This window comes from Oncorhynchus tshawytscha, linkage group LG18, assembly GCF_018296145.1.
Source record: "Oncorhynchus tshawytscha isolate Ot180627B linkage group LG18, Otsh_v2.0, whole genome shotgun sequence".
In the NCBI taxonomy this organism is placed as follows: domain Eukaryota; kingdom Metazoa; phylum Chordata; class Actinopteri; order Salmoniformes; family Salmonidae; genus Oncorhynchus; species Oncorhynchus tshawytscha.
This window is the reverse complement of record NC_056446.1, coordinates 43,045,376-43,059,223: the sequence shown is the minus strand read 5'-3', so window position 1 is coordinate 43,059,223 and position 13,848 is coordinate 43,045,376. Positions and strand designations below refer to the sequence as shown.

Below are 13,848 nucleotides of genomic sequence, written 5' to 3'. Positions count from 1 at the left end.
TTTTATTGTTTATTTCACTTTATATATTCACTTTATATATTATCTACCTCACTTGCTATATTATCTACCTCACTTGCTTTGGCAATGTTAACACATGTTTCCCATGCCAATAAAGCCCTTAAATTGAATTTAATTGAGAGAGACAGAGAGAGAGAGAGAGAGAGAGAGAGAGAGAGAGAGATATATAGAAAGCGAGAAAGAGAGAAAGAAAGGTAGAGGCCGAGTGAGAAAGAGAGCGTGAGAAACAACATTGAAATGGTAACTTTAATTTAGACTGTGCACTGAGTCACTATGTCGCCATGCTGACTAATACCGTAGCAACATCACCATGGTTATCAGCCACACTCGGCACTTTCACTACTGTCAGTCACAACACGACTCAGACACACGTACACTTTCAAGATCATTACAGAAGAGAGACACATAAAGACATGGTATCAGTCAATCTCTCTCAGCTACTTCTCATTTCTCTGTGTGCTTGAAGCATCTTTATGTCGATAATAACTATCCAACGGGCCATGGACACAATGGATGTTCTTTTGTTTTGCAAACAGAAAATTGTATAACATTGTTGAATTGTAACATTATCTTATTTTTTTTTAAGCGTTGTGGAGAATGTGAGCATACGGAACTCGGACAATAAAGATTTGTGGAATCGAATACGAAAGCTTGTGTCCGTTCTGGTCCAAAAGGCAGGGTCCAGAGTACCAGGATGTTAGCTCTGGAGCAGAACACTTAGTGGTCAGGTTCTCTCCTGATATACCACTGGTCGGGACATAGAACACATCAGATTCTTGGGAGAGAACATAGAACAGCTATAACCCTACGTAGAACACTGATATAGAACTCTTAGTGGTCGGGATGTAGAACACTGTGGTAGAACTCTTAGTGGTCGGGATGTAGAACACTGTGGTAGAACTCTTAGTGGTCGGGACGTAGAACACTGTGGTAGAACTCTTAGTGGTCAGGACGTAGAACACTGTGGTAGAACTCTTAGTGGTCGGGATGTAGAACACTGTGGTAGAACTCTTAGTGGTCAGGATGTAGAACACGGTGGTAGAACTCTTAGTGGTCGGGATGTAGAACACTGTGGTAGAACTCTTAGTGGTCGGGATGTAGAACACTGTGGTAGAACTCTTAGTGGTCAGGATGTAGAACACTGTGGTAGAACTCTTAGTGGTTGGGATGTAGAACACTGTGGTAGAACTCTTAGTGGTCGGGATGTAGAACACTGTGGTAGAACTCTTAGTGGTCAGGATGTAGAACACTGTGGTAGAACTCTTAGTGGTCGGGATGTAGAACAATGATATAGAACTCTTAGTGGTCGGGATGTAGAACACTGTGGTAGAACTCTTAGTGGTCAGGATGTAGAACACTGTGGTAGAACTCTTAGTGGTCAGGATGTAGAACACTGTGGTAGGTTATACACAAGCATTTTGTACACACACATCTGAAGGATCATTTGAGGACACACTGCATTGAGCTTTACTCTGTTAGACCTGAAGCCCGATGTTCATGGCTGTAAAGATTTTATCCACAAGTTACAAATGAGTCTGTGTGGTAGTTTTTACCAAAACCATATTGGTTCTCAAATAGAATACAGTGTTGATTTAAATGCTTCATCATTCTCTTCTACACCAAATTTTCTAGGATTTTAGAATAACATGGTAGTACAGATAGTGGCTGATAATTTGTAAAAGATCTTGGATCCCCAGATTTATAGATGGGGATAACTTTTGGCAATTTTAAAATCTTATATTCACCTGGTCAGTGTGGCATGGAAAGAGCAGGTGTTCCTAATTTTTTGTCCGCTCCATTGTTTTTGTCCAAATTGTTTAAGCGCTGTAATTTCATGGAAAGAGCAGGTACAGAACCTAAGCACCCTAAGACCCTAAGCAGACCCTAAGCACCCTAAGACCCTAGCACCCTAAGACCCTAAGCAGACCCTAAGCACCCTAAGCAGACCCTAAGCAGACCCTAAGCACCCTAAGCAGACCCTAAGCACCCTAAGCACCCTAAGACCCTAAGCAGACCCTAAGCACCCTAAGACCCTAAGCAGACCCTAAGCACCCTAAGCACCCTAAGCAGACCCTAAGCACCCTAAGCACCCTAAGCAGACCCTAAGACCCTAAGACCCTAAGCAGACCCTAAGCACCCTAAGACCCTAAGACCCTAGCACCCTAAGACCCTAAGCAGACCCTAAGCACCCTAAGCAGACCCTAAGCAGACCCTAAGCACCCTAAGCAGACCCTAAGCACCCTAAGCACCCTAAGACCCTAAGCAGACCCTAAGCACCCTAAGACCCTAAGCAGACCCTAAGCACCCTAAGCACCCTAAGCAGACCCTAAGCACCCTAAGCAGACCCTAAGCAGACCCTAAGCACCCTAAGCAGACCCTAAGCACCCTAAGCACCCTAAGACCCTAAGCACCCTAAGCAGACCCTAAGCACCCTAAGACCCTAAGCACCCTAAGCAGACCCTAAGCACCCTAAGCAGACCCTAAGCACCCTAAGCACCCTAAGACCCTAAGCACCCTAAGCAGACCCTAAGCACCCTAAGCAGACCCTAAGCACCCTAAGCAGACCCTAAGCACCCTAAGCAGACCCTAAGACCCTAAGCACCCTAAGCAGACCCTAAGCACCCTAAGCAGACCCTAAGCACCCTAAGCACCCTAAGACCCTAAGCACCCTAAGCAGACCCTAAGCACCCTAAGACCCTAAGCAGACCCTAAGCACCCTAAGACCCTAAGCAGACCCTAAGCACCCTAAGACCCTAAGCAGACCCTAAGCACCCTAAGCACCCTAAGCAGACCCTAAGCACCCTAAGCAGACCCTAAGCACCCTAAGCACCCTAAGCAGACCCTAAGCACCCTAAGCACCCTAAGCAGACCCTAAGCAGACCCTAAGCACCCTAAGCACCCTACGCAGACCCTAAGCACCCTAAGCAGACCCTAAGCAGACCCTAAGCACCCTAAGCAGACCCTAAGCACCCTAAGCAGACCCTAAGCACCCTAAGCACCCTAAGCAGACCCTAAGCACCCTAAGCAGACCCTAAGCAGACCCTAAGCACCCTAAGCAGACCCTAAGCAGACCCTAAGCACCCTAACCAGACCCTAAGCAGACCCTAAGCAGACCCTAAGCAGACCCTAAGCAGACCCTAAGCACCCTAAGCAGACCCTAAGCACCCTAAGCAGACCCTAAGCAGACCCTAAGCACCCTAAGCAGACCCTAAGCACCCTAAGCAGACCCTAAGCACCCTAAGCAGACCCTAAGCACCCTAAGCACCCTAAGCAGACCCTAAGCACCCTAAGCACCCTAAGCACCCTAAGCAGAACCTAAGCACCCTAAGCACCCTAAGCAGACCCTAAGCACCCTAAGCAGACCCTAAGCAGACCCTAAGCACCCTAAGCAGACCCTAAGCACCCTAAGCAGACCCTAAGCAGACCCTAAGCACCCTAAGCACCCTAAGCAGACCCTAAGCACCCTAAGCAGACCCTAAGCACCCTAAGCAGACCCTAAGCACCCTAAGCAGACCCTAAGCACCCTAAGACCCTAAGCAGACCCTAAGCACCCTAAGCAGACCCTAAGCACCCTAAGCAGACCCTAAGCACCCTAAGCAGACCCTAAGCACCCTAAGCACCCTAAGCAGACCCTAAGCACCCCTAAGCAGACCCTAAGCACCCTAAGCAGACCCTAAGCACCCTAAGACCCCCTAAGCAGACCCTAAGCACCCCCTAAGCAGACCCTAAGCAGACCCTAAGCACCCTAAGCAGACCCTAAGCCCTAGACCCTAAGCAGACCCTAAGCACCCTAAGCAGACCCTAAGCAGACCCTAAGCACCCTAAGCAGACCCTAAGCAGACCCTAAGCACCCTAAGCAGACCCTAAGCAGACCCTAAGCACCCTAAGACCCTAAGCAGACCCTAAGCACCCTAAGCAGACCCTAAGCAGACCCTAAGCACCCTAAGCACCTAAGCAGACCCTAAGCAGACCCTAAGCACCCTAAGACCCTAAGCAGACCCTAAGCAGACCCTAGCACCCTAAGCAGACCCTAAGCAGACCCTAGCACCCTAAGCAGACCCTAGCACCCTAAGACCCTAAGCAGACCCTAAGCACCCTAAGACCCTAAGCAGACCCTAAGCACCCTAAGACCCTAAGCAGACCCTAAGCAGACCCTAGCACCCTAAGCAGACCCTAGCACCCTAAGACCCTAAGCCCCTAAGCACCCTAAGACCCTAAGCACCCTAAGCACCCTAAGCACCCTAAGCAGACCCACCCTAAGCACCCTAAGACCCTAAGCACCCTAAGACCCTAAGCAGACCCTAAGCACCCTAAGACCCTAAGCACCCTAAGCACCCTAAGCACCCTAAGACCCTAACCCTAAGACCCTAAGCAGACCCTAACCCTAAGACCCTAAGCAGACCCTAAGCACCCTAAGACCCCCTAAGCACCCTAAGACCCTAGCACCCTAAGCAGACCCTAACCCTAAGCAGAGCACCCTAAGACCCTAAGCAGACCCTAGCACCCTAAGACCCTAAGCAGACCCTAGCACCCTAAGACCCTAAGCAGACCCTAGCACCCTAAGACCCTAAGCAGACCCTAGCACCCTAAGACCCTAAGCAGACCCTAGCACCCTAAGACCCTAAGCAGACCCTAGCACCCTAAGACCCTAAGCAGACCCTAAGCAGACCCTAAGCAGACCCTAAGCAGACCCTAGCACCCTAAGACCCTAAGCAGACCCTAGCACCCTAAGACCCTAAGCAGACCCTAGCACCCTAAGACCCTAAGCAGACCCTAGCACCCTAAGACCCTAAGCAGACCCTAGCACCCTAAGACCCTAAGCAGACCCTAGCACCCTAAGACCCTAAGCAGACCCTAGCACCCTAAGACCCTAAGCAGACCCTAGCACCCTAAGACCCTAAGCAGACCCTAGCACCCTAAGACCCTAAGCAGACCCTAGCACCCTAAGACCCTAAGCAGACCCTAGCACCCTAAGACCCTAAGCAGACCCTAGCACCCTAAGACCCTAAGCAGACCCTAGCACCCTAGCACCCTAAGACCCTAAGCAGACCCTAGCACCCTAAGACCCTAAGCAGACCCTAGCACCCTAAGACCCTAAGCAGACCCTAGCACCCTAAGACCCTAAGCAGACCCTAGCACCCTAAGACCCTAAGCAGACCCTAGCACCCTAAGACCCTAAGCAGACCCTAGCACCCTAAGACCCTAAGCAGACCCTAGCACCCTAAGACCCTAAGCAGACCCTAGCACCCTAAGACCCTAAGCAGACCCTAGCACCCTAAGACCCTAAGCAGACCCTAGCACCCTAAGACCCTAAGCAGACCCTAGCACCCTAAGACCCTAAGCAGACCCTAGCACCCTAAGACCCTAAGCAGACCCTAGCACCCTAAGACCCTAAGCAGACCCTAGCACCCTAAGACCCTAAGCAGACCCTAGCACCCTAAGACCCTAAGCAGACCCTAGCACCCTAAGACCCTAAGCAGACCCTAGCACCCTAAGACCCTAACCCTAAGACCCTAGACCCTAGCACCCTAAGACCCTAAGCAGACCCTAGCACCCTAAGACCCTAAGCAGACCCTAGCACCCTAAGACCCTAAGCAGACCCTAGCACCCTAAGACCCTAAGCAGACCCTAGCACCCTAAGACCCTAAGCAGACCCTAGCACCCTAAGACCCTAAGCAGACCCTAGCACCCTAAGACCCTAAGCAGACCCTAGCACCCTAAGACCCTAAGCAGACCCTAGCACCCTAAGACCCTAAGCAGACCCTAGCACCCTAAGACCCTAAGCAGACCCTAGCACCCTAAGACCCTAAGCAGACCCTAGCACCCTAAGACCCTAAGCAGACCCTAGCACCCTAAGACCCTAAGCAGACCCTAGCACCCTAAGACCCTAAGCAGACCCTAGCACCCTAAGACCCTAAGACAGACCCTAGCACCCTAAGACCCTAAGCAGACCCTAGCACCCTAAGACCCTAAGCAGACCCTAGCACCCTAAGACCCTAAGCAGACCCTAGCACCCTAAGACCCTAAGCAGACCCTAGCACCCTAAGACCCTAAGCAGACCCTAGCACCCTAAGACCCTAAGCAGACCCTAGCACCCTAAGACCCTAAGCAGACCCTAGCACCCTAAGACCCTAAGCAGACCCTAGCACCCTAAGACCCTAAGCAGACCCTAGCACCCTAAGACCCTAACCAGACCCTAGCACCCTAAGACCCTAAGACCCTAAGCAGACCCTAGCACCCTAAGACCCTAAGCAGACCCTAGCACCCTAAGACCCTAAGCAGACCCTAGCACCCTAAGACCCTAAGCAGACCCTAGCACCCTAAGACCCTAAGCAGACCCTAGCACCCTAAGCAGACCCTAGCACCCTAAGACCCTAAGCAGACCCTAGCACCCTAAGACCCTAAGCAGACCCTAGCACCCTAAGACCCTAAGCAGACCCTAGCACCCTAAGACCCTAACCCTAGCACCCTAAGACCCTAGCACCCACCCTAAGACCCTAAGCACCCTAGCACCCTAAGACCCTAAGCAGACCCTAGCACCCCTAAGACCCTAGCACCCTAAGACCCTAAGCAGACCCTAGCACCCTAAGACCCTAGCACCCTAAGACCCTAAGCAGACCCTAGCACCCTAAGACCCTAAGCACCCTAACCCTAAGACCCTAAGCAGACCCTAGCACCCTAAGACCCTAGCACCCTAAGACCCTAAGACCCTAGCACCAGACCCTAGCACCCTAAGACCCTAAGCAGACCCTAGCACCCTAAGACCCTAAGCAGACCCTAGCACCCTAAGACCCTAAGCAGACCCTAGCACCCTAAGACCCTAAGCAGACCCTAGCACCCTAAGACCCTAAGCAGACCCTAGCACCCTAAGACCCTAAGCAGACCCTAGCACCCTAAGACCCTAAGCCCTAGCACCCTAAGACCCTAAGCAGACCCTAGCACCCTAAGACCCTAAGCACCCTAGCACCCTAAGACCCTAAGCAGACCCTAGCACCCTAAGACCCTAAGCAGACCCTAGCACCCTAAGACCCTAAGCAGACCCTAGCACCCTAAGACCCTAAGCAGACCCTAGCACCCTAAGACCCTAAGCAGACCCTAGCACCCTAAGACCCTAGCACCCTAAGACCCTAAGCAGACCCTAGCACCCTAGACCCTAAGCAGACCCTAGCACCCTAAGACCCTAAGCAGACCCTAACCCAGACCCTAAGCAGACCCTAAGCAGCACCCTAAGACCCTAAGCAGACCCTAGCACCCTAGACCCTAAGCAGACCCTACACCCTAAGACCCTAAGCAGACCCTAGCACCCTAAGACCCTAAGCAGACCCTAGCACCCTAAGACCCTAAGCAGACCCTAGCACCCTAAGACCCTACCCTAGCACCCTAAGACCCTAAGCAGACCCTAGCACCCTAAGACCCTAACCCTAAGCAGACCCTAGCACCCTAAGACCCTAGCAGACCCTAGCACCCTAAGACCCTACAGACCCTAAGACCCTAAGCAGACCCTAGCACCCTAAGACCCTAAGCAGACCCTAGCACCCTAAGACCCTAAGCAGACCCTAGCACCCTAAGACCCTAAGCAGACCCTAGCACCCTAAGACCCTAAGCAGACCCTAGCACCCTAAGACCCTAAGCAGACCCTAGCACCCTAAGACCCTAAGCAGACCCTAGCACCCTAAGACCCTAAGCAGACCCTAGCACCCTAAGACCCTAAGCAGACCCTAGCACCCTAAGACCCTAAGCAGACCCTAGCACCCTAAGACCCTAAGCAGACCCTAGCACCCTAAGACCCTAAGCAGACCCTAGCACCCTAAGACCCTAAGCAGACCCTAGCACCCTAAGACCCTAAGCAGACCCTAGCACCCTAAGACCCTAAGCAGACCCTAGCACCCTAAGACCCTAAGCAGACCCTAGCACCCTAAGACCCTAAGCAGACCCTAGCACCCTAAGACCCTAAGCAGACCCTAGCACCCTAAGACCCTAAGACCCTAAGCAGACCCTAGCACCCTAAGACCCTAAGCAGACCCTAAGCAGACCCTAGCACCCTAAGACCCTAAGCAGACCCTAGCACCCTAAGACCCTAAGCAGACCCTAGCACCCTAAGACCCTAAGCAGACCCTAGCACCCTAAGACCCTAAGCAGACCCTAGCACCCTAAGACCCTAAGCAGACCCTAGCACCCTAAGACCCTAAGCAGACCCTAGCACCCTAAGACCCTAAGCAGACCCTAGCAGACCCTAGCACCCTAAGACCCTAAGCAGACCCTAGCACCCTAAGACCCTAAGCAGACCCTAGCACCCTAAGACCCTAAGCAGACCCTAGCACCCTAAGACCCTAAGCAGACCCTAGCACCCTAAGACCCTAAGCAGACCCTAGCACCCTAAGACCCTAAGCAGACCCTAGCACCCTAAGACCCTAAGCAGACCCTAGCACCCTAAGACCCTAAGCAGACCCTAGCACCCTAAGACCCTAAGCAGACCCTAGCACCCTAAGACCCTAAGACCCTAGCAGACCCTAGCACCCTAAGACCCTAAGCAGACCCTAGCACCCTAAGACCCTAAGACAGACCCTAGCACCCTAAGACCCTAAGCAGACCCTAGCACCCTAAGACCCTAAGCAGACCCTAGCACCCCCTAAGACCCTAGCACCCTAAGACCCTAGCAGACCCTAGCACCCTAAGACCCTAGCACCCTAAGACCCTAAGCAGACCCTAGCACCCTAAGACCCTAGCACCCTAAGACCCTAAGCAGACCCTAGCACCCTAAGACCCTAGCACCCTAAGACCCTAAGCAGACCCTAGCACCCTAAGACCCTAGCACCCTAAGACCCTAAGCAGACCCTAGCACCCTAAGACCCTAGCACCCTAAGACCCTAAGCAGACCCTAGCACCCTAAGACCCTAGCACCCTAAGACCCTAAGCAGACCCTAGCACCCTAAGACCCTAGCACCCTAAGACCCTAAGCAGACCCTAGCACCCTAAGACCCTAGCACCCTAAGACCCTAAGCAGACCCTAGCACCCTAAGACCCTAGCACCCTAAGACCCTAAGACCCTAGCACCCTAAGACCCTAGCACCCTAAGACCCTAAGCAGACCCTAGCACCCTAAGACCCTAAGCAGACCCTAGCACCCTAAGACCCTAAGACAGACCCTAGCACCCTAAGACCCTAAGCAGACCCTAGCACCCTAAGACCCTAAGCAGACCCTAGCACCCTAAGACCCTAAGCAGACCCTAGCACCCTAAGACCCTAAGCAGACCCTAGCACCCTAAGACCCTAAGCAGACCCTAGCACCCTAAGACCCTAAGCAGACCCTAGCACCCTAAGACCCTAAGCAGACCCTAGCACCCTAAGACCCTAAGCAGACCCTAGCACCCTAAGACCCTAAGCAGACCCTAGCACCCTAAGACCCTAAGCAGACCCTAGCACCCTAAGACCCTAAGCAGACCCTAGCACCCTAAGACCCTAAGCAGACCCTAGCACCCTAAGACCCTAAGCAGACCCTAGCACCCTAAGACCCTAAGCAGACCCTAGCACCCTAAGACCCTAAGCAGACCCTAGCACCCTAAGACCCTAAGCAGACCCTAGCACCCTAAGACCCCTAAGCAGACCCCTAAGCAGACCCTAGCACCCTAAGACCCTAAGCAGACCCTAGCACCCTAAGACCCTAAGCAGACCCTAGCACCCTAAGACCCTAAGCAGACCCTAGCACCCTAAGACCCTAAGCAGACCCTAGCACCCTAAGACCCTAAGCAGACCCTAGCACCCTAAGACCCTAAGCAGACCCTAGCACCCTAAGACCCTAAGCAGACCCTAGCACCCTAAGACCCTAAGCAGACCCTAGCACCCTAAGACCCTAAGCAAACCCTAGCACCCTAAGCAGACCCTAGCACCCTAAGACCCTAAGATGGCACCAAACAACATGGCTGATGTTTCTCCCAACAAATTGTGCAAGTTTGTAATTTTTTTTGCGTTTTGCGTAACTTATTTTTTAAACTTATTTTGTACGTAATGTTGCTGCTACCGTCTCTTATGACTTCTGAACATCAGAAAAGCGATCACTCACCTTGAACTGGAAGAAACGTTTTCCTTTTAATAATGAGTCTGACGAGAAGGATATCCTGCTCTCACTGGAACAGGCCCAGATCCAGCCTTTCACTGGAACAGGCCCAGATCCACGCCTTTCACTGGAACAGGCCCAGATCCAGCCTTTCACTGGAACAGGCCCAGGTCCAGCCTTTCACTGGAACAGGCCCAGATCCAGCCTTTCACTGGAACAGGCCCAGGTCCAGCCTTTCACTGGAACAGGCCCAGGTCCAGCCTTTCACTGGAACAGGCCCAGGTCCAGCCTTTCACTGGAACAGGCCCAGATCCAGCCTTTCACTGGAACAGGCCCAGATCCAGCCTTTCACTGGAACAGGCCCAGATCCAGCCTTTCACTGGAACAGGCCCAGGTCCAGCCTTTCACTGGAACAGGCCCAGATCCAGCCTTTCACTGGAACAGGCCCAGATCCAGCCTTTCACTGGAACAGGCCCAGATCCAGCCTTTCACTGGAACAGGCCCAGATCCAGCCTTTCACTGGAACAGGCCCAGATCCACTCCTTCTGCGTGAAGAAAAGACGGCGGAGATCCTTCTGAGGAGCCTGAGGCGAGCGATGTAAGACGGCGGAGATCCTTCTGAGGAGCCTGAGGCGAGCGATGTAAGACGGCGGAGATCCTTCTGAGGAGCCTGAGGCGAGCGATGTAAGACGGCGGAGATCCTTCTGAGGAGCCTGAGGCGAGCGATGTAAGACGGCGGAGATCCTTCTGAGGAGCCTGAGGCGAGCGATGTAAACTCTGCCATCCGTTCTCCTTGCCAACGTGCAATCTGTAGAAAATAAAATTGATGACCTACTATTAAGATTATCCTACCAAGGGGACATTAAAAACTGTAACATCTTATGTTTCACCGAGACGTGGCTGAACAAAGAAACAGACACTATAGAGCTGGCGGGATTTTCCCTGCACCGGCAGAACAGACGAGGGGTGGGGGTGTGTGTCTATTTGTCAATAACAGCTGGTGTGCGATGTCTAATATTAAAGAAGTCTCTAGGTATTGCTCGTCTGAGGTAGAGTACCTTATGATAAGCTGTAGACCACACTATCTACCAAGAGAGTTCCCATCTATATTATGTGTACCTGTCTATTTACCACGACAGACAGTATGCTGGCAGTAAGACCGCACTCAACAAGCTGTATAAGGCCACTCAACCAGCTGTGTAAGGCCACTCAACCAGCTGTATAAGGCCACTCAACAAGCTGTATAAGGCCACTCAACCAGCTGTGTAAGGCCACTCAACCAGCTGTATAAGGCCACTCAACCAGCTGTATAAGGCCACTCAACCAGCTGTATAAGGCCACTCAACCAGCTGTATAAGGCCACTCAACCAGCTGTATAAGGCCACTCAACCAGCTGTATAAGGCCACTCAACCAGGTGTATAAGGCCCCTCAACCAGCTGTATAAGGCCACTCAACCAGCTGTATAAGGCCACTCAACCAGCTGTAGAAGGCCATAAGCAAACAAGAAAATGCTCATCCAGAAGCTGCGCTAGTGGCCAGGGACTTTAATACAGGCAAACTTAAATCAGTTTTACCAAATGTTTACATCCCCTGGGTAAAAACAACCAGGGGGAAAAAACATCCTAAACATGCAGACGGTTTCATGACAGTTGTCGCAGGAACTGTTCTGAAGTGGCCAGATCTGAATCACATCCATAACTTATGGCCAGATCTGAATCACATCACAGTTGGTGGAGGACACCTCTCAAACATTAAAGACTTGGAGCAGTTTGCCGCCACATTGCCAGTAGAAAGGTGAAGCTCATTGATGACAACAAGAAGGGTTTGTCTGCAGTTATCTTGGACTCTGTACCTAAGTACTAGCTCTGGTACTAGCTCTGGTACTAGCTCTGGTACTAGCTCTGGTACTAGCTCTGGTACTAGCTCTGGGATGCTCTGGGATGCCAATAACGTTGCCCATTCCATGTGTCTTTATGTTCTAAATTAAGATTAAACTTAAGTTTACAAAAACAAAATGTTGAAAATCCAATAACAATGTGTAGAGTCAATTTTTTACATACATATATTATTTTAACATACATTTGAAGAAAATACACACACACAGCCAGGCCCAACCCCCCACACAGCCAGGCCCAACCCCCCACACAGCCAGGCCCAACCCCCCACATAGCCAGCTCCAAACCCCCACACAGCCAGCTCCAAACCCCCACACAGCCAGGCTCAACCCCCCACACAGCCATGCCCCCAAAAAAACACACAGCCAGGCCCAACCCCCCACACAGCCAGCTCCAAACCCCCACACAGCCAGGCCCAAAACCCCCCACAGCCAGCCCCAAACCCCCACATAGCCAGCCCCAAACCCCCACACAGCCAGGCTCAACCCCCCACGCAGCCATGCCCCCAAAAAACACACACAGCCAGGCCCAACCCCCCCCACACAGCCGGCCCCAAACCCCCACATAGCCAGGCCCAAAACCCCCCACACAGCCAGCCCCAAACCCCCACACAGCCAGCTCCAAACCCCCACACAGCCAGGCCCAACCCCCACACAGCCAGCTCCAAACCCCCACACAGCCAGGCCCAACCCCCACAGCCAGCTCCAAACCCCCACACAGCCAGGCCCAACCCCCCACACAGCCAGGCCCAAACCCCCCACACAGCCAGGCCCAACCCCCACACAGCCAGGCCCAACCCCCACACAGCCAGGCCCAAAACCCCCACATAGCCAGCCCCAAACCCCCACACAGCCAGGCTCAACCCCCCACACAGCCATGCCCCCAAAAAAACACACAGCCAGGCCCAAAACCCCCCACACAGCCAGCTCCAAACCCCCACACAGCCAGGCCCAAACCCCCCACACAGCCAGCCCCAAACCCCCACATAGCCAGCCCCAAACCCCCACAGCCAGGCTCAACCCCCACACAGCCATGCCCCCAAAAAACACACAGCCAGGCCCAACCCCCACACAGCCAGCTCCAAACCCCCACACGGCCAGGCCCAAAACCCCCACACAGCCAGCCCCAAACCCCCACATAGCCAGCCCCAAACCCCCACACAGCCAGGCTCAACCCCCACGCAGCCATGCCCCCAAAAAACACACAGCCAAGCCCAACCCCCCACACAGCCGGCCCCAAACCCCCACATAGCCAGGCCCAAAACCCCCCACACAGCCAGCCCCAAACCCCCACACATAGCCAGCCCCAAACCCCCACACAGCCAGGCTCAACCCCCACACAGCCATGCCCCCAAAAAAACACACAGCCAGGCCCAACCCCCCACACAGCCAGCCCCAAACCCCCACATAGCCAGTCTCAACCCCCCACACAGCCAGCCCCAAACCCCCACATAGCCAGCCCCCACAGCCATGCTGAGAGTCCCGTCTATAACGTAGACCCCAACCCTTTGTCTCTTCTCCAGCTCTGCCCTGACATTGAGATGTTGCTTGGCCTTCCTTGGGGTGCGACCTTGGGTGGTAGGGGACGTGGGCTCGTCTCCCACACCGGCTCCTTCAGAGGGGCCTCTTGGAAGGGGTGTTTGGGCTGGTCGTCAGGGCTACCTCTGCGACAGACAGAGAGGCTGGCGTCCACCCCCCCTCCCTGATTCTCCTCTGTACTGGATATGAGATAAGATAGTCAACACCAGGATCCCTGTTCTACCACACCAGGACCCCTGTTCTACCACACCAGGATCCCTGTTCTACCACACCAGGACCCCTGTTCTGCCACACCAGGACCCCTGTTCTGCCTTACCAGGATCCCTGTTCTACCACACCAGGA

General features: G+C 53.1%; 1 protein-coding gene across 1 annotated transcript; it reads left to right on the top strand.

Annotated features, from left to right (window-relative positions):
- The first annotated feature begins 11,215 nt into the window (after positions 1-11,215).
- LOC121839952 (extensin-like) lies at positions 11,216-13,218 on the top strand. Its single transcript, XM_042300557.1, has 2 exons — positions 11,216-11,224; positions 12,421-13,218. Exons 1-2 carry the CDS (start codon positions 11,216-11,218, stop codon positions 13,216-13,218), a joined length of 807 nt encoding a protein of 268 aa, XP_042156491.1.
- The last annotated feature ends 630 nt before the right edge of the window (positions 13,219-13,848 follow it).